Raw genomic sequence first — 18,529 nt, 5'->3', positions numbered from 1 at the left:
AAAATAATCACTCAGACTTAATGCATATTGTGAGTGGTTTAGTTTTCAAAGAGGGATGGGTGCATGATGGAGGGGTTTTCCCTTTGAATTCAGAGATCTTGGTTGCAGATTTGTGACTGACCCAATCTGGAGCTCTAGGCAGGAAAATAAAGACAGGTTGGGGCATTTGAAATGTTGATGTTACTTACATAACCAGATAGTTATAATAATCAAAGGAAAATGGAGCAGTTCAACTAGCTCCCTCTGCCTAATGGCAAATTTGCTCATTGGCCAGTTCCCAGTTGAGGTCAATAGAGTCCATGTCTTGTTTTTTCCAGTGACCCACAAAGCTGGCCTTTTTTGTCTCAAAAGCAACTTTGGTGTTTTTTTCCATGCGTGGTGTCCCTGATTGCTCCCTTTGCTCTGGTCTTCACAGGTGGTACATGCCAGAGTCCTGCTCTCCCGGCCCTTGTCCGTCCACCAGCCCCTCCTTTGCAACCATCGCTGGATATTAAACCATTTCTTCCCTTTCCTCTTGACACTGCAGCTGCAGTCAACCTCTTCCCCAATTTCAATGCGGTAAGTACCTGCCAAATTTGTCTTTGCCTGAGTGGAAGGTATTGGAAAACTAACTTAAAGGCCAGGGTTGGTTCGGCCACTGCCTCCATTTTGCTATATTGTTCATTGCATGGTTTGTCTAGAAGCCATAAAGAAGTTAGTTGTTTGCTTGGTTAGGCAAAATCCCCAGAACCAGGCTCCTTCAAGGAAAATAAAAAGAGATTCGATCCGATTCGGTTGATCATGAGTTGATGTATCCCCTCTAGTGTCTTCTGGGCAACAGCAACAGTTCTATAGCTTTGTAGGTATACATCCATATTGAAACAATGTATTTATTAGAGAGAACATTAGAATTTCAGCAGGTATTTAAAAATTAAAAATGTGTTTCTTCTATCTACTTTAATTTCCAAATCTGTTATATTTTTCTAACTTAATAAATAGGACCTTGACAATGACAGCAGTGATTATGTCTTAAGTATACAGCACTTTCTTCCCACCATTAACTTAAAACAACTCTGGTAGCAAGAGTTTTAGTGTGTGTTATTGTTGCCCAAGTTAACTCTCATATTTCTTTGTTTCTTTGGGCTTTGTCAATAGCCTCTCAGCACAGGTTCAATTACTTTCTTGCCTCTGTTTTCACTTTTAAGATGTCTTTTTGTAAGTTGGCAGATGCATCATTTTCACCATCGTGTGTTTCTTTTTCTGCAATGAGTAAGAGTATTTTTAGGATGAAAATTGAAATAAGGGTTGAAAAGGTTAGAAACAAGTAAGTGACTTTTTTTTTTTTAATGTTATCTATTCAGCCTTCAGATAACAACAGTGGTTGTTAAAAGGCAAGTCTGAGCTTGTCAATGACAGGACATGTCAATGCAACCAAAGCAGAAAGGATTAACATGAGAGGTCACTAAATGTCCAGTGATCTAAATAACACAGCTTTCTTGTTGAAATATCTTGTCCCCGTGATGGATTTAAATAAATAAATATATATATATATATTCGGCCCACAATTAAATAATTCTTCAGGAGATAGCAGTGGGTCTTATTTTCCTTAACAGTACTTTGTCACATGGACTTTGGACATGTCAGTGAGTCAGTACAGCTATATGCTAGTCCTTGCTAAAAGACAAGGGAGAATCAAAATGATCCCTTTGCTTTTTGTAGGGAGAAGAATTTTCCATACGAATCTTGTTTTGAAATTGATATTTCATAAATAAAGCAACATAAAGATCACCTTTACAAAACACAGGTTTCTAATCCTAGGTGTTTCATTAAGAGTAGAGGAAACCTTGCTCAGCATCAAATTCCCTTATTCCTAAATGACTACACTGAAATCCCCTGGGTTCCCTTTCCTTGATTTCTTGCCTGCTCTTCTGTTAAGTGGTTTCCTGGCACAGCCTTGTGTCCCAGACACCCAGGGGAATTACCCATCAAGGTGCTTTTTCTGGCCTCTGAGACCGCATCCCATCACTGCGGTCCCATGTCAGCTTAAGAGCATTTTAGGTAAAATTCCTGGAAGGCCATAAAAGGCTGGATTTAAAACTTTTGATTTGCCTCTTGGGAAATATTAATAACAAAGTGGTTAATTTGACTGACAATGAATATCACTTAACATAAAACAAAGATGAGTGATGTGTTGAGCTACATGATCCTGAGCAAATCTCTTTACCTTCTTTGCTGCTATTTCCTCATCTTTAAAATAAAAGGTATGATAGTCTCTTTATTGGGAGGTTATACCATTCAGAGATTTGTGGGGTTTTTTCATGGGCAAAGGCAGCGTTGTGTGTTGGTCAAGCCGAACTCTGTGGCTACACTAAGTTCAAATCTCAGAACTGCCTGTTACCATCGATAAGACCTTGGAAGGGTCACAAAACTCCCATGTGTCATCAAGTCTTCATCCACATAATGGGACTAATAATATAATACGCCTCATAAGTCTGTGGTAAGGGTTGTGTGGGTTAATCATTTAGGATGGGGCTTGGTATATAACAAGCACTATTTAAGTGATAAGCAGCATGCTTATAAGCAGCTTGTAAACCCTTCTGATTCTGAAAATGTGACAGTTCCTTGACTAACTGATTGCAAAAGTTTGACTTGATTCTTTTTCCTCCATCATGGATTTTAACTTGTGTTGATATTTATTCTACTTAAACCAAGAGGCCCTCTGTTGCTCCAACTGTTGCTTTTTCCTTGGTTATTCCCTTCCAGTGATGGTCAAGATATAGCCAGCCAAGGATGAAGTCATTCCTTGTTGGAAAGCCCATAATCAGGTAGTTTTTGACTCAGAATTAGGGCACAGAGCATCTCCTTCAGTAACGGTCTGAGTTCTTGATTTTACAGCAGATATGAATCAAAACCCAAAACTTCGGTATGTATAAAACGTAATTTTTACTGCCATAAATTGACTTTATTTCTCATTCAAGAGATCCCATTTCATCAGGCTGGAGGGAAATCCACTCTAATTTTGTTTCAGGGTATGCTAAGGTTTTGGACTCCAACAATTATCTAACAGGTTATAAGGCTTTGGTGGGAGACTTCTTCTGATCATCAAGTTATTTATCCACATAGGCATTCATGAGATGGTCAGCACCTGGCTAGCATGACCCTTTAGGCACCTGGCTCTCAGCTTTTTCTGTGCCACGCTTAGACACACAAACTTTGCAAGGCAGTCAGCAGTCCCTCCTACCTAGATCCACAATACAGCTATCCCTTCTTTGATGATAAGTGATGAACTCTGCCACCCAACAACTTTTACCCATATGACCTTTATAAAGCAAAGTCCATGATGATCAGAGACTCTCTGCCTGGTGATCAGAGACTATATTCTTCCCCTGAGGATATGAATATGCAGTCATCTATTTGGGATAGAGTTGGCAGAAACATAAAGGAAAAATTTTAAAATGTATACTTATAAAATGTATAAAAATATAAGTGGATATCTCTTATTATTGTCTTCCACAAGAGCATAAACCATGAAGTTTGGGTGTGAATCAGCAAGAATAATGAAACGTCTATAAAAGTAAGCATAGTTAGGAGGGAAAGGAAACAGATGTAGAATCAGAGCTGAGTTATAGGTATAAAATAAGACATTCAATGAGACTATCAGGATCCCTTAGTCTCCTCAAAGCCAACTTTTAAGGAGCCACAACAGAAGCTATTCCCTAGAAATGTATCCCTTGATGTTCTAGTAGCTTTCACACAAAAGATAGCTTTCCTTGAATTCCTCACGTATTTCCCAGCCTGCCCTTTAATCTCTTAAGACATTAGAGTTTCAGTGCTTAAAAATATTCTGATCCCAGTGATCGTCTTCTGAATTTATATTTCTTGAAAGAGAACAGTCATGGGAGTAGATAGATGATGTTTAGGAAAGAAATATTAGAAAGGGGTTTGAGCTTAGTTCATTCAGTCAACTGCTAGTTATTCAGCAGCTGCTAGTTGTTCTGGCATCATTATGTGCCAGAAACAGTGAAAACAGATTATGTTATGACCTCTGCCATGAAAACAATTCAGTTTGTAAAGGTGAAGTTGACAAATAAGGAAATTTTTGTTAATAAAGTGTGTTTATACAGAAAGATGTACAGCATAGAATGTTAGCTTGAGTACAGGAGCAAATGGCTGTATGGTTGTCTTAGTGAGGGTTGGGTGAAAAAAATACAAACTATTCCAGGCATTCAAATGGGAAATAATTTAAGGATTTAGGTGCATACAAAACCATTGGGAGTATTCGACAAACAGGTCAGAGAAGACTGTTGCTAGCTCTCGTTTTTTTCCGTTCACTTTCATGGAGTCATGGAGTTGCAGACACAGGACACTCAGTAATCCCAGTTATTTCCATCCACATTCTGTGAAATACTTCTTTTCAGTGGCGTCTAATATACCTGGGCACTATTGGCAAGGATCCGTGGGCATATAAGCCTCAGGCTTCCAGTCTCTGGGATGTAAAGCAGGGGTGGCCCTGGTGCTGAGATGCCAGTGATAGAATGAAAAGCACTATGCAGAATCAGAAAAGCTGAATGTCTCTGTAACTGTGGACAAAGGCTAAATCTATCAGAGCCCCAGTGTCCTGTACCTTAAAATAACTAAACAATTTAAAAGCCCAGACTCTTAGGTTTGTTATCAGAGGTATAGTTGGCTTTTAAAATGCTAGAGATCGAAGGAGAATGGCTTGGGCCAGACTTTGGGATGTTGTTCAGAACAGAAGGTAATCATGAAAAAATGGCCACATTTTATGACAGTTTTCTCCTAGGGTCTCGCCATTTCCCTTTTATTCTTTATTTCTCTAACATGTATTTTCTTCATATTCTAACTCATAGTTGTGACAATAATAAACTTTTAGAATGTCACTGAAAAAGTACTACTTTTGGAGAATGTGTTCATGAGGACTGACTGAGCATGATACCATGGCCCCATCCCCATGGCTCTATTTCCAGTTGGTATAAAGATTAAATGAGGAAAACTGACTTCCTGTGCCTGCAGATGCCAGATACTCAGTAAATATTTAGTTATTCTGCCTTCTAGGATATGCACAAGGAAGAGTGAGGTCACATAGAAAGTAAAGAGGCAGAAAGAAGAGCAATAAAAGGGATAACTTTTGCTTTAGCTAGCTTTGGCTGATGGTTCTTTAACATTAAAAATGTAAATTAGCATACGAAATTTGACTCTGTGCTGCTCCTCTGTATAATATGATTTTATCATGAAAGCAAAGAGAAAGAGCAAAGAGAGGAGGCGGGGAAGAGAGGGGGATAGAGAGAGAGAGACAGAGAGAGAGAGAGATCAAGTCCTAGCAGCTGACTCCTAGTTTTACAAAGGACCAACTGCTGGAAACTTGAGTGTACTGTGAGATTGGGTTTTGATCAACAAGTTGAGGAGTTTTATCCATGGGAGGACAGAAAAGTGAAATTTATGTGATTTATAGCAGTGCTTCTCCTATGAAATCACAGGTAATCATGTTAAAAGTACAGATTCTGAATCAAAAGTTCTGGGGAGGGGCCTGAGATTTTGAACATATGTAGGCGGAGGGAGGGGAAGGCAGGAGAAAGATGAAATACATTGAACAATTTTTACACTCCCAAACAGTGGGGTTCTTAAAAATTTATTCAACAGATATTTATTGAATACCTACTATGTGTTAGGCCCTGAGGATTCAGTAGTGAAACTAGCAAACTAAATTCTTACAATTATGGAACTTACCTTCTGGTGTTTGTGTGGTGGGGTGTTGGGAAGAGGACAGACGGGGGAAATTTGAATTTTCTATAGGTGCAACTGTATCTCAAGAATGATCCTCCTGTGGTTATATTTTAGCTTCCAGAAATGCTACGAGCCTTCCTTGTATGACATTGCTCAGGACTCTGGTTACAGCAGCCATTTATTGAATGCTTACTACATACCAGATACCACTTGCGTTTCAACTGATTAAAGGCCAACATTTTTCTATGAAATTTTAAAAGTTTTTATGTGTGTCATGATCTCAAAAATGTTGCTGAGGAAAACACATAGATGCGTATTTCATTTATTAATTCATTCAATGATTTCTTCCTTTTACAAACTTTTGAGTCCTACTCAATAATTCTGTATATTGAAAAACGTGACTACTTAAAATAACTGCATTTGAAAGCACCTGTTAAAAACATAACATTAACAAATATAATGAAGAGTATGAGGAGGGAGAAGTGGTAATTTTTTACTGATTCACTTACTGGGCATTTATTAAGCACTGATAATGTGTCTGACAATAGTAGACACTAGAAATACGATGACAATGATAACACTGAGAAAGAAGAAGAGAAGAAGCAGGATAGTGAGGAGGAGGAGAAAAAGGAGAAGAGGGAGGAGGAAAGGCAGAAGCAGGAGGAGGAAGAATGGTTATCTATGAAGTTGACATAGTTGATTAGTACTCCTTTAAACATTCTCTTCTATCAGGTACTAGAAAAACATCTAGATGTTAACAGATTAAACTAAACAGTGTACTGTACACCGGGAGGTACTCTCTAGAGTTTGCTTCATTTGTTGAAAATGGGGTGGAGTAGTTAAATCATTCTATAAAGAACTATAATTAAATGCTCAAAGTTCTTTAAAAGTAAATGCTACCTGAGTTCAAAGGAAGGAGAGGTCACTTGGAGGTGGCCAAGGAAAGCTATATGGTAAAGGTTAAGGTTTGCTTTGGAATCTGAGATAAATACCATATGCATATTTTTTATTAAGGTAACCATAGTATAGAACAAGAAACATAGCAAAGACTCAACGCACGTTTTTTTGAATGAATGGAGTGGAATAGATAGATATATAGGTAGATAGGTAATAGATATAGATAAATAAAAAGACAGGAAAAACACGTGACAGATAATTGATAGAAGAGAAATAGCCATAACATTTGTACCATAAGAAGTGTAATTGATGGAATTGTGTCAATAAGAAAGAAAAATTCTAAGCACTCACTGTTTTATGCATTAGATAACTGACATCTAACAGAAATTATTAATTTAATCACTTATTAGGAAAGAAAAGCAAGCATAGACTCGAGTCATCTCCTTAATTTGCATCTGTAATTTTAAGTTGGCTCATGTGTTTGTTTACTCTGGTTAATAAAAGGATAGTGATGTAAAAATCCCAGTGGTTGCCCAAAGAATGTACTTACAAATCAATTCTTTATAGTATTCATCAACTATTTTGTGTAAGTCCATAAAGGTTGTCATAGTGATAAAATATTGGTGAGGTATTTTGGGACTCTAAGACAGCATTAAGTATGCTTAACATATAGAGATTATTCTAGAACTTTAGCTTAGATGTACACTTATAATATTACAGATAAAAATACAGAATCCAAGACAGCAAATTTCATGTTTTTATTATCTTTGGATATATACCCTTCAGAATCTTTGTCTCCTTCATCTTTAAAATGGAATTGGCACACTTTGTCTTCTTTCCTTTAAAAAATGATTCTTGTATAATGCTCTCTCCTCTGGCTCTGCATTTTATTACCTGCTCCAGCTATGGAAATGCCTTCTTTCCCTCAGCCAGTGGTAGAAACAGTGGTTAGGCACACTTCCATTTGTTTTGTTCAAAGAGATATTAATTAATTCAGTTTACACATTAATAACTGTTCTTACTAAGTTTATACAACTGCTGCTACCACTAAAATAGGTAAGCAGCAAGGGAGAAATTTTAAGTAAAAAAAAGCCTGTCTTTCTTAGACACAAGCGGTGAATAAGTGGAAACTTTTCAGGTGAAAAATGCCGTCGTAAATACAGTATTGATTGCTATCTTCCTTGTCCTTTGAAGACAGATGTAGCAGATTGCTCTCTAGTTCTGTTCATTAACTGTGTCATATTTGTATAACAGAAGCTTCTTAAGAAACAGCTGCTTATGAAGTCTTCTTTCATTATACGTTTCACACCGAAGCAGATATCTAAGCATGTTTGCTGAGTCCTGTAGCTTTCTGCAAAATGGAAAGTTTGTCAAAGTCAAGTGTACTTATTATAGTGACCTCGAAGCACAAAATGACTTCAGTATACACTATTCAGACTCAGAAACCAAAGGCTAAACAAATGCACAACGCATGAATATTTTTCTTATTTAATCCTTGTTTACTCTTTGAATAGGTAGCGCATTCTCCTCTGATTCAAAATCTGAAGAGAATGCAACAATTTCCTGACTGCTCTTCCCCTGCAACTTAGTTCTCTCTTAAGTGGCAAGCAATGTGGTAAATGGCTTTTGTATCTATCCTTCCAAAGATATTTGATTTATGCGTATGTTAATTGTTCTTCTCATTAAAGATCGAGGCATAATACACATTACACACACACACATCTATATATTTATATATAGGTATCCTTTATGTAGTCAACCTAATCATAATGAGATGAGGCTTTGCAAGTAATATATTTGACCTGTTTCCTACTGTGAGTTTCTTACTAACTGGGATTTTGAGTAAATAAGAGGACCAAAATAAGAAAATATTGAAGCTTACACCTCATTTTGTGATCCAGTAGCTCTTTTGGAGACCTCTACTCCACACTTAGACATAGACATGTTAAAATGAAAGAATATTTTAGAGTTAATTTTTTTCTTCAACATGCTTATTTTACAGGTAAGCAAGCCTAGAGTTATTGAGTGATGTCCAGTTTCATGGCTAGCAAATGGCAAAACTAAGAGAAAACTGGGACTCCTGACATCTACTTCTCATGGAGATCCTAAACATTGACTAATAGTATTATGGGTTGAATTGTGTCCCTCAAATTTTCATATGTTGAAGCCATTACTCCTAGTGAATTAGAATGTGATCTTAATTGGAAATAGGGTCATTGAAGATGTAATTAGTTCAGATGAGATCGTTAGAGTGGGCCCTAATTCATTTTGACTGGTGTCCTTATAAAAAGGGAAAATTTGCACACAGAGACTTGCATTGAAGGAAAATAAGGTGAAGAGATTCAGGGAGAATGCAATCTACAACCAAGGAGACAGACATGGAACAGATCCTTCCCTAACAATCTTCAGAAGAAACCAACCCTGCTGACACCTTGATCTTGGATTTCTAGCCTCTGGAACCGTGAGACAATAAATGTGTGTTGTTGGAACCTCCCAGTCTATGGTATTATTATGACAACCCTTAATAGGAAAAGGATATTTAGAGCCATCTGATCTGCCTACCCACACTTGCTGGAATTTCTTCTGCAGTGTTCCTGACAACTGGTAATCCAGCTTCCTACCTGACTACATCCAGTGAAAGTATATAAGCCTACATGTGGGGTGACAGACTCTATATTGTGGGTCATCTACATACAGTTGTAAGGGTAAGAAAGTTCTCTATTTGGAGCTAGTTTAGCACCCCCTACCCCGTAACTCTTACGAACCAAGGAAGTAAATACACGATATATTGCCTTTTTTAATAGGAAAAAAAAAAGTATTGATCATCAACTAACTGACAAAGACTGTAGAGAAAACATTTTTATACCCATTATTTTTAAAATCTAATTTCGTAAGAGCCTTGCATATTGCAGGTTATCTAAATGATACAGATAAGGAAGCTGAACTGAGAGAGAAAATTATTTTCCCCAAATCATACAAATGGTAAATCACTGAATCATGGCTAGATTTCAGATTCCTTGATCCAAGTCCAGCACAATTTGTTTTCAACATAGCTAGATGACCTCTTGTCTGCAAATGGTTGTAATTTTTTAAATCAGCTATATGAGCCTTGGTATACTTTAATAGCTAATTAACTTAATAATTTGGTATACCTCAAGGGACTTAACTGAGAAAGCAAAATATTTCCTGAATGAGAGTCTGTGATTGAATGACTATAAAAAAGAGTGTCTAGGACATCAGTGGACAGTAAAGATGCTGTCTAATGTCACCAGCACATGTATTTTTGCTGTATATGGCAATCATTGTCAGGGGAATAAATAACTTTAAATGGTAATAAATTAAAAAATACATTGCTATTTCAGTAACAATTTAGGCTTTGTAAAACTCAATATTCTTTTATACTATAGGGCATACATAAGAAAAAGCAACAACACTAAACTTTTAATCTAAAAGATTTGAGTTCTATGTTTAATACTTTACAGCCTAAGGCAAAAACGTGGAGTCTGCATTTTCTCATCTGTGAAACTAGAATAATCATATTGACCTTCTCGGAGTGAGTAAAGGTGTTGAAGGTTAGGAGAAACACAGAAATTGCAGGCATTGAGGAAGCCTATTGAACCAGAATCTCTGGTGTTGAAACCTTAATAAGCTTTTTTTTTTTTTTTTTGCACTTGCCCAAGGTGATTTATTTGCGCTTTAAGTGTTGAGAGTCACTGTGTTCTACCCCATGGCCAAAATTAGTGGGAAAATCCATTTCCACAACTAAGTACAGATGAAAGAATAACTTTCTCAGACTATCACTTGAGTAGAGTTGCCTCTTCCACATCTCCCTCCCGCCAACACAAATGTAAAGAACAATTACTCTTAGTAAAAGGAATGAGAACTTTTTGCCAGCAAGTATATTTGTTTCATAACTCAGTACTTCTCAAAGTGTGGTACACAGACCCATACTGATCTGAGAACTGTTTAATGGAAATTGAGAGTGAGCATTTAGAGGTGTTTATAGCAACTTAACAGAGCAATTTTACATCTGTGAAAACCAATCAAGAATTATGGCCATATTTTGTAAGTCTATTTCATTTTATTTTTTCTGATAACTCATTTTTATTGTATTTTATAAAAGTATTGGTCTATGACTGATAGGGGTAGTGCCGGTCCTTCAGCAAAGATTGTTGAGAAGCACTGCTCTGTTATATGTTTAGGATTTCATGGTTCCATTCACATGTAGAAAAGGAAGGGGAGTTTGAAGCAGTTATTTAGGTAATTCATATAACGTATGGTTGAGAGTCACAAGTACATTGTTACTGAAATTCCTTTAGCGCTACGTAATTTCTCTTATCCTGAAGAGGTGTGCCAATGTCAGATGGTTCTCTCGGAAGCTCATAAATCAAGACAGTAGTAGAGTAAAAGTAAGATAACTTGCATTTTGCCTTTCTTTGAAGTATAACCTCTTATTCCACATTTTATCTTGAGTTTGGGCAAATATTAAAATGATAAAATTAGTGGTTAATTCTTGAACGTCTTTCCCTGAATACTCTAAAATGAAATTTATTTCAAGGACCTGTCAAAGAATTTTAAGGGACTCAAATAAAAAACAGGTATTTTAAGTGACTATATATAGAGATAAGAAACTTTATTTTTTAATTTCTATATTCAAGTTTTTTTTTAATGGAAGGTAAAAGAAATGACAGTCCAGTTGTACAATAGATTGGGGCATTTTAAAGCAGTTTCTTTAAAGAAATCACATAGAAAAATAATCAGTTTTATCAAAACATCTTTATGCTCTTTAGAACATCTGTACATATGTACCATGTTAATGCTTCTGTGACTTTTACCACATAGTATGTTGCAAAGCAACAGTTTTTGCCTTCCCAAAAACCTGTGATATAAGACAGATAACCAGTGTTTTCTGCCACTTTCTAACATATATAGAATTTATGTACTCAGATAGATGGAGCTTTTGGAGCTCTATAAAGAAAATGCCTTTTTTTTCCGGATAATTCTACTTACTTTTTTTAGGTAAAAAAATTCATTAAATACATATTTGATTTTTAGAATCACCTTAGTTATGCTACCTATGAGGTGCTATTGACAGAATCTGGTTTTAAGAGCCTTGTTTGGAATGAGGCAGATAAATAATTATTTTGAGCTTCAAGTTTGTTTTTAATTTTACTTACCTAAAATCATAGTGAAAATTTTATAATTTCAGAGAGAAAAAACATACATATATTGTGTATATATACCTGTGTATATGTATACATATGTTTATGCACGTATGCAAGCTTCTTACTGTGGCTCATGGTTTAAAATACTGAGTGCAGGTATGTAGAAAAACTCTTTCTTACATATGTGTATCAGGAGACTTGGTTCAAAAATGTTCATTTTTGTGTTTAGTAGCAAAAAAATAAAAAACAATATAAACAATGGGAAACTGATATACTTCATTTATACATATACAGACATATATATACACACATATATACACATGTTAAGATCTAATTATAAAATATACCTTAAGAGACAACTGGAATGAAAGAATTATTTTTACATGGAAATATCACAGAAGCTCAATGCTGCTGGGGGAAGAAACACCAGTTGCAAAATGTAATAGAATTATAGAATATATGTGTATGTGTGTGTATTTTTAAATCACATGCCAATGAGAAAGAGAAAGCAGGAGAGAGAGAGGGAGATTGAAATTAATTTACAATACATGAAAGATAGACTGGGCGACCACACAAGTCCTTATTTGCAGGTGGTTCTGAGGAGTGAGTGACACTGGAATAGGTAAGGAAAAAACAAGGAAACTTCCAGATCTCTGTAATGTTCAAGTTTTGTTATTTAAAAAAAATATCTGAACAAAAATGAAGACACGTTAATACTCAGGTGATCAACATTGTTATTTAGTATATCATCTATATAGCTTTTGTATTTTAGAAAGCTTTTCAAATTTTATAAGCAGCAAATATCTTCAGCAAAATATTAATACTACTGGAAACCATCATTCTCAGCAGACTATTGGAAGGACTAAAAACCAAACACAGCATGTTCTCACTCATAGGTGGGAACTGAACAATGAGAACACATGGACACAGGAAGGGGAACATCACACTTCGGGGACTGTTGTGGGGTGGGGGGAGGGGGGAGGGATAGCATTGGGAGATATACCTAATGCTAAATGACGAGTTGATGGGTGCAGCACACCAACATGGCACATGTATACATATGTAACAAACCTGCACATTGTGCACATGTATCCTAAAACTTAAAGTATAATAATAATAAAATAAAAAATATTAATACTTTATTGCAATATTTGCTACCTATATCATTAGTTTGGGATCCAGCCAGTATAAATACTTAAATGTGACAGCTTCAGACACTTGTTTGTATTATCTGACATGACATGAGAGGCATATCTAACATGCCCTAGGTCTGTGGTCTTTATGTTACAGTTATAATTTGGCTTGTTCAAAAGCCTTATAGTAGAACTATATAATATCCAGGTAGAAAGGTTGATGCATTGATTCTTGTAACTTTCTACTATGTAGAAGTGACTGAAAAGTCAATCAGAAAATGTGTTTATGAAGATAGATTGGCAACCTACTCCTGAAATTCAATTTAAATTTACCTATTAAAGACATTATAATTTACTTTAAACGTTTATACATTCAGTGAAGGTAAAAGAGATTAGTAAAATTTCTGGTTTTTATTAATTGCTGCTTATATGAGTATCAGTTCTAATGGAATCTGATTGAGATGATGTTCTAACTTGCATCAAGTTTCAGAGTAGGGATGGTATTTTAGTCTTGGACAAATTAACATTACCCTTCTAGCACTGCCCTTTAATTATTTCTCAGAAGTGGTCGATTTTATTTACACTTTCTTAAAACAAGTTGATCTAGCTTGCAAAATTTAAAATGTCAATTTCATGCTTAATTTTTTATAGAAAGGTCTTTATTTTTCAAGAAATTGCTCTAGTTTTTAGATAAGCACTGGGCTCTGAGTATTAGGAAGATTTTACTTTTAGAAGCAAGGGTCATTAATCCCACTATATGTGTCATAGAACTCCTGAATGAGGTTAAGAAGTTCAATTTAAATTTAAAATTGGCAGAACAGACTTGTCTGTACATTTAACTTGCTATATAAATGGCATTATTCTAATAGTTTTCACAATGACTTTGAGAAACCATTCTTCACCACCATCACTACCAAAAAGAAAAAAAAAAAGCAAGAGAAAGAAAAAAAAAAATTCCAGATTGCTATGCCTACTAGCCAAAATAGAACCATTCTTTCCACACAATATAATTTAGTGATCACAGACATACTATATGGTAGATCTGATGAATATGTTCCATTTTAGCTGAATGAAAATAATTAAAATAACCTGAGTCAGAACATAAATGAGATAATATTTTATATGCTCTTAGCCTTAGACTTTTTCTTCACTTTTTTTTTTTTTTTTTTTTTTTTTGAGATGGAGTCTTGCTCTGTCGCCCAGGCTGGAGTGCGGTGGCACGATCTTGGCTCACTGCAAGCTCCACCTCCCAGGTTCACGCCATTCTCCTGCTTCAGCCTCCCGAGTAGCTGGGACTACAGGCGCCCGCCACCACACCCAGCTAATTTATTTTGTATTTTTAGTAGAGACGGGGTTTCACCGTGTTAGCCACGATGGTCTCCATCTCCTGACCTCATGATCTGCCCGTCTCAGCCTCCCAAAGTGCTGGGATTACAGGCGTAAGCCACCGCGCCTGGCCCTTTTTTCTTAAGACTTCAAATTGTTAGGATAATTGCAAGGTCCTGAAAATCATTTTTTCTGGCAAAAATAAAAGCTAACATACTCCTTAAAAAGGAAAGCAATCCATATCAACAACAGCAAAAAACTTCCAATCAGTTAACTCTCAGTTTAGGTGTTACTTAATAACTTCTACTCTATTTAAGGCCAAACACACTGGTCTCAGAAACTGTTAGTCCAAAATGATGAGGAAAATCTCAATGCTTGTGTTAAACTCATTGATTTCTAACTTCATTAGAAAGTGTGGAGAATCTGTGAGAGGGGAGCATGTAGAATTGGAGCGCTCACGTTACTCTTAGAATTCCTTTGAAAACATGATACATTATATATGTTATTTTAAATTGCATATCGTTTGCTGATGCCTTTGAGCTCTTCAGAGGATTTTTTAAAAATTTGTTTTAAAAAATAAATGTTTAAAATTTCTTTCTTTAAAATAAATTTAAAGAAATTCTTGGCTAATAAAAAATAAATGCACGTAGATATTGCTTTCACATCTATGTATCATGTTGCCTGTATTTAACTGGTTTAGATGGTCTTTCTTTACAGTAATTGGCAGGGAGAGGGGAAATTAGCTTTACTTTTATTACAGCCAAGTAAGCTAAAAGAGCAACTTGAAGAAAAAAATACTCACTACAGGAGCAAAGAGAAATATTCCAAATTGAATTTTGGTTCCTGAAATTATTTTGGAGATTTAAAGTTGACAAATAGATGAACTTTGTTTATATTTAATAAGCAATTCTGTAGTTTCATGGAAATGTTTTATTACGTATGTAATTCTTCATATTGTGCTTTTACTCTGGTCACCTTTTCCGTATCTTCAGTTTTTGAAATACTAGGATTCCAGGATACCTGCCTTCCTTTCACATCTTTGGATCTTCCTGCCATTTTTAATGTTTGTAATTTTTTTTTCTATATTCACTGTTTGTTTCCATTTCTAGTTATTGATCTGGTTCAATAGAAGCTATTTTCTTTCTTCCTTGCATGTGTTAGGTGGTCTGCAGCCATGATATTGAACTGACACTGTCAATCATAAATGTGTGTGGAATGTTGTGGAATAAATGAAGAATAAAGCTTATAATTTATAAAGAGACAAGCAAAAGAAACCAATACACTTTAAATAATTTAAGTAGTAAATTCAGTACTACTAATTTGGCAGATTGATTCTCTTTAGTGAACTGGCTCTTATTTGGACAAAGTCAAAGAATTGGGAAAAAATAAATTCTAGCCTATCCTTTTGTTTTTTAGCTGACTTGCATTTATGATAAAATAATTATATCCGGCTTTGCATTCAATATAAATTAATTAAATTTGGTGCTTTGAGCTAAAGCTTCAGTCTTTAAATATCTTTAAATATTTAAAGCTTTAAATATCTTGTGGGTCTGAAGAGTTGCTTTGCCAGGATTATTTCTTGTATAAATGAAAACAAACTCTTATAAAATGGCTTTCTTTCATTATATTCTTACTGTTAGTGTCACTCTTGGTAAGATTCTTGATGTGGCTGGACAACCTTTCCTGGGCAAAATTTAGCAAATTTCCATGATGTCATCCTGCTAAATAGTTCCTGGGGACATGAATCTATGATGACTCCCCTCTTAATCCTCAAAGAGTACACTGTGTCCATGTTATCTCAGAAACTTCAGTGTGGACTCTTTTTCTTCTAAAACATCATCCTTATTTGCCTTCCAGCCTTGTATCGCCCACAGCTAAGTAGCATATGTGCACATACTTTTAAGTTATAAATAAATATATAATGTCATATATGCTATTATTATTCATATTATTCTTATAGTATAGAGCAGTGCTTCTGAATGTCAGTATGTAATTAAATCAGATTATGTACTCCTAAAAAAGCCACAGGTAAAGCTGACAATGCCTGTCCACAGACCACATATTGAGTATCAAGATGGTAGTGCTTAACACCATGGGTTTTGGAATCACAGAGTCCTAGGTTTGTATTGTAGATTTACCACTTACTAGACATATAATGTAGGGAAAGTTACTTGGTCTCCCTGTGCCTCAGTTTTCTCACATGTAAAATGGAGATAATACTACTATGGCTAGAAAGATTTCAAAGTGGGGAAAATACTACTAAGTGCGTCTCAGGTTATGTGTGGACTAAATGAAATATCACTCCGTATCTTTTTTGTTGGAACACACCTAGCCTTAGTAATACTGTACTTGTCTTGGGTAGCCGTGAGGGTGGCAATGATGATTGCTCTTTTCTTTTTTCTTAGTAGAGGCTTTCCAATTCTACTCCAATTCACACTCTTCAAATTTGATGAATTCCTATTATGGGATATTTCAAGCAAGTAATCATAAGAGATTCTTATAGAATCATACAGAAATTTTAATTGGCAATTGTTCCTTTTTCCAGTTGTTATCAATGTTTATAAAAACAAAACTACAGAGAAGATTGTGATTCTCCCATCTTTCTTCCCCTCTTGATTTGTGCAAGAAGCAATTTGCACAGCAGTTCTGTAAGAACTGCCTACATGTCCTAGCACTCTATACAGCCTGTATTAGCCAGTTTTTACACGCTATAAAGAAATACCTGAGACTGGGTAACATAAAGAAAAGAGGTTTAATTGACTCTCAGTTCCACATGGCTCAGGAAACCCACAATCATGGCAGAAGGCGAAGAGGAAGCAAAGATCTTCTTCACATGGCAGCAGGAGAGAGAAGAGCAAGCAGGGGAAATGCAAGGCGCTTATATGATCATCAGATCTCATGAGAACTCACTATCACAAGAACAGTATGGGGGAAACCCGCCCCTCATGATCCAATCAACTCCCACTGGGTCTCTCCCTTGACACGTGCGGATTATTGGGATTACAATTCGAGATGAGATTTGGGTGGGGACACAGCCAAACCATATTAGCCCAAGCCCAAGCCTTTCTGGAATCTCACACTCCCTCAGGTTGTTCTTTGCATGCAAAACATCCTCATCAATGAGATTAAATGAGGTGTTCTCTAGATTTGTCAAGTCTTTATAAGAAAAACTGCTTTAAAATAAATTTTAATAAAGCATCTTAAGTAATATTTTAATTGGTTGAAGTTTATACCATTTTTCTTAATAACATTCATATGAAAAAAGATCAATGATTATTTTATTCTGCTAAGCCTATAAAACAGGTAATAGATGACATATAATAATATAGCACATAAAATCTACAGTTAAATGTAGGCAGTTGTTAACCTGATTTTTAAAGCTACATTTAAAATGAAAAGTGACGTGCTTTAAGAAATTATTTGATTATACCAGTCAGAAATATAAAGGGAGAAACATATTTTACCACTACAATTAATTCTGTGGGTAAAATAAACAGACTTACAGTGAAAGTAGAAAGAAATCATTATTTTAGGGATTCAACTGTGCAATCAATATTACATAATTAGCTATATTACTGGAGATTCTTCAGATAGATATAAGTGCTCTGAAAAATAAGCATGGGTTAGTCGTGTTAATTGCAGTATGTAAATGGAAGGAAGGAGACAGGGAGAGTGAGAAAGAAGCAAGCAAAGAAAAAGGGAGTGAGGAAGTGAGAGAAGGAAAAGAGGGAGAGAAGAAGGAAGAACGGTAGAAAGGAAGGAAGGGAGAGGGGGAGGGAGGGAGGAAGGAATGAAGAAAGGAAGGAAGGAAGGATGGATTAATTAATTCACTACTGCCATATTTGAATATTTTGCCAAAGAAATGTAGATCTGGAATAATTTACAATAAGACAACAAGGAAACTCTCATATGAGATTTTGTTTTGTTTGTTTTTGTTACATATTATTTAGGCAATTCCTTTAAAATACTAGTACTTAGAAAATAACTATACTTCACTTAAAAGCCAAATCAGAATTTGCATAATGAGTTACTCTGAACATTTGGATTGTCTGTAAATATAATATTAAAAATCCTAAATCTGTCCATATTTGCTGTTTTCCTTGCCACTGTTTTGTTTGTCAGCAAGAAACTGGATATGCCATTAAGAAATCAGCAACCAATTATAAAGATCACTGGCAGCTTAGAATAAATGATGGAGTAGAGAATAACTTTGGACTGGTCCTCAATTCTGTCTGGCCTTGATTTCATTGAGCCTTAGCATCAGACAGAGAGGGGCTGGGTAGGACT

General features: G+C 35.6%; 1 protein-coding gene and 1 long non-coding RNA gene across 10 annotated transcripts in view; one reads left to right on the top strand and one right to left on the bottom strand.

The window, feature by feature from the left end:
* The window catches only part of ZNF385D (zinc finger protein 385D), a 943,735-nt gene that overhangs the window by 696,731 nt on the left and 228,475 nt on the right, over positions 1-18,529 (top strand). For all 8 annotated transcript variants that reach the window (XM_019024766.4, XM_019024765.4, XM_055383493.2 and 5 more), the window contains one exon: positions 416-558. In XM_019024766.4, the coding sequence (XP_018880311.3) occupies positions 416-558 (143 nt within the window). The remainder of the gene's footprint in view (positions 1-415; positions 559-18,529) is intronic.
* The window catches only part of LOC129532715 (uncharacterized), a 115,062-nt gene continuing 103,894 nt past the window's right edge, over positions 7,362-18,529 (bottom strand). For both annotated transcript variants that reach the window (XR_010132775.1, XR_008678563.2), the window contains one exon: positions 7,362-7,969. This is a non-coding gene — a long non-coding RNA (uncharacterized lncRNA). The remainder of the gene's footprint in view (positions 7,970-18,529) is intronic.

Source organism: Gorilla gorilla, chromosome 2, assembly GCF_029281585.2.
Source record: "Gorilla gorilla gorilla isolate KB3781 chromosome 2, NHGRI_mGorGor1-v2.1_pri, whole genome shotgun sequence".
NCBI classification, from domain to species: domain Eukaryota; kingdom Metazoa; phylum Chordata; class Mammalia; order Primates; family Hominidae; genus Gorilla; species Gorilla gorilla.
The sequence above is the reverse complement of the archived record's forward strand: the minus strand, read 5'-3'. Positions and strand labels throughout refer to the sequence as shown.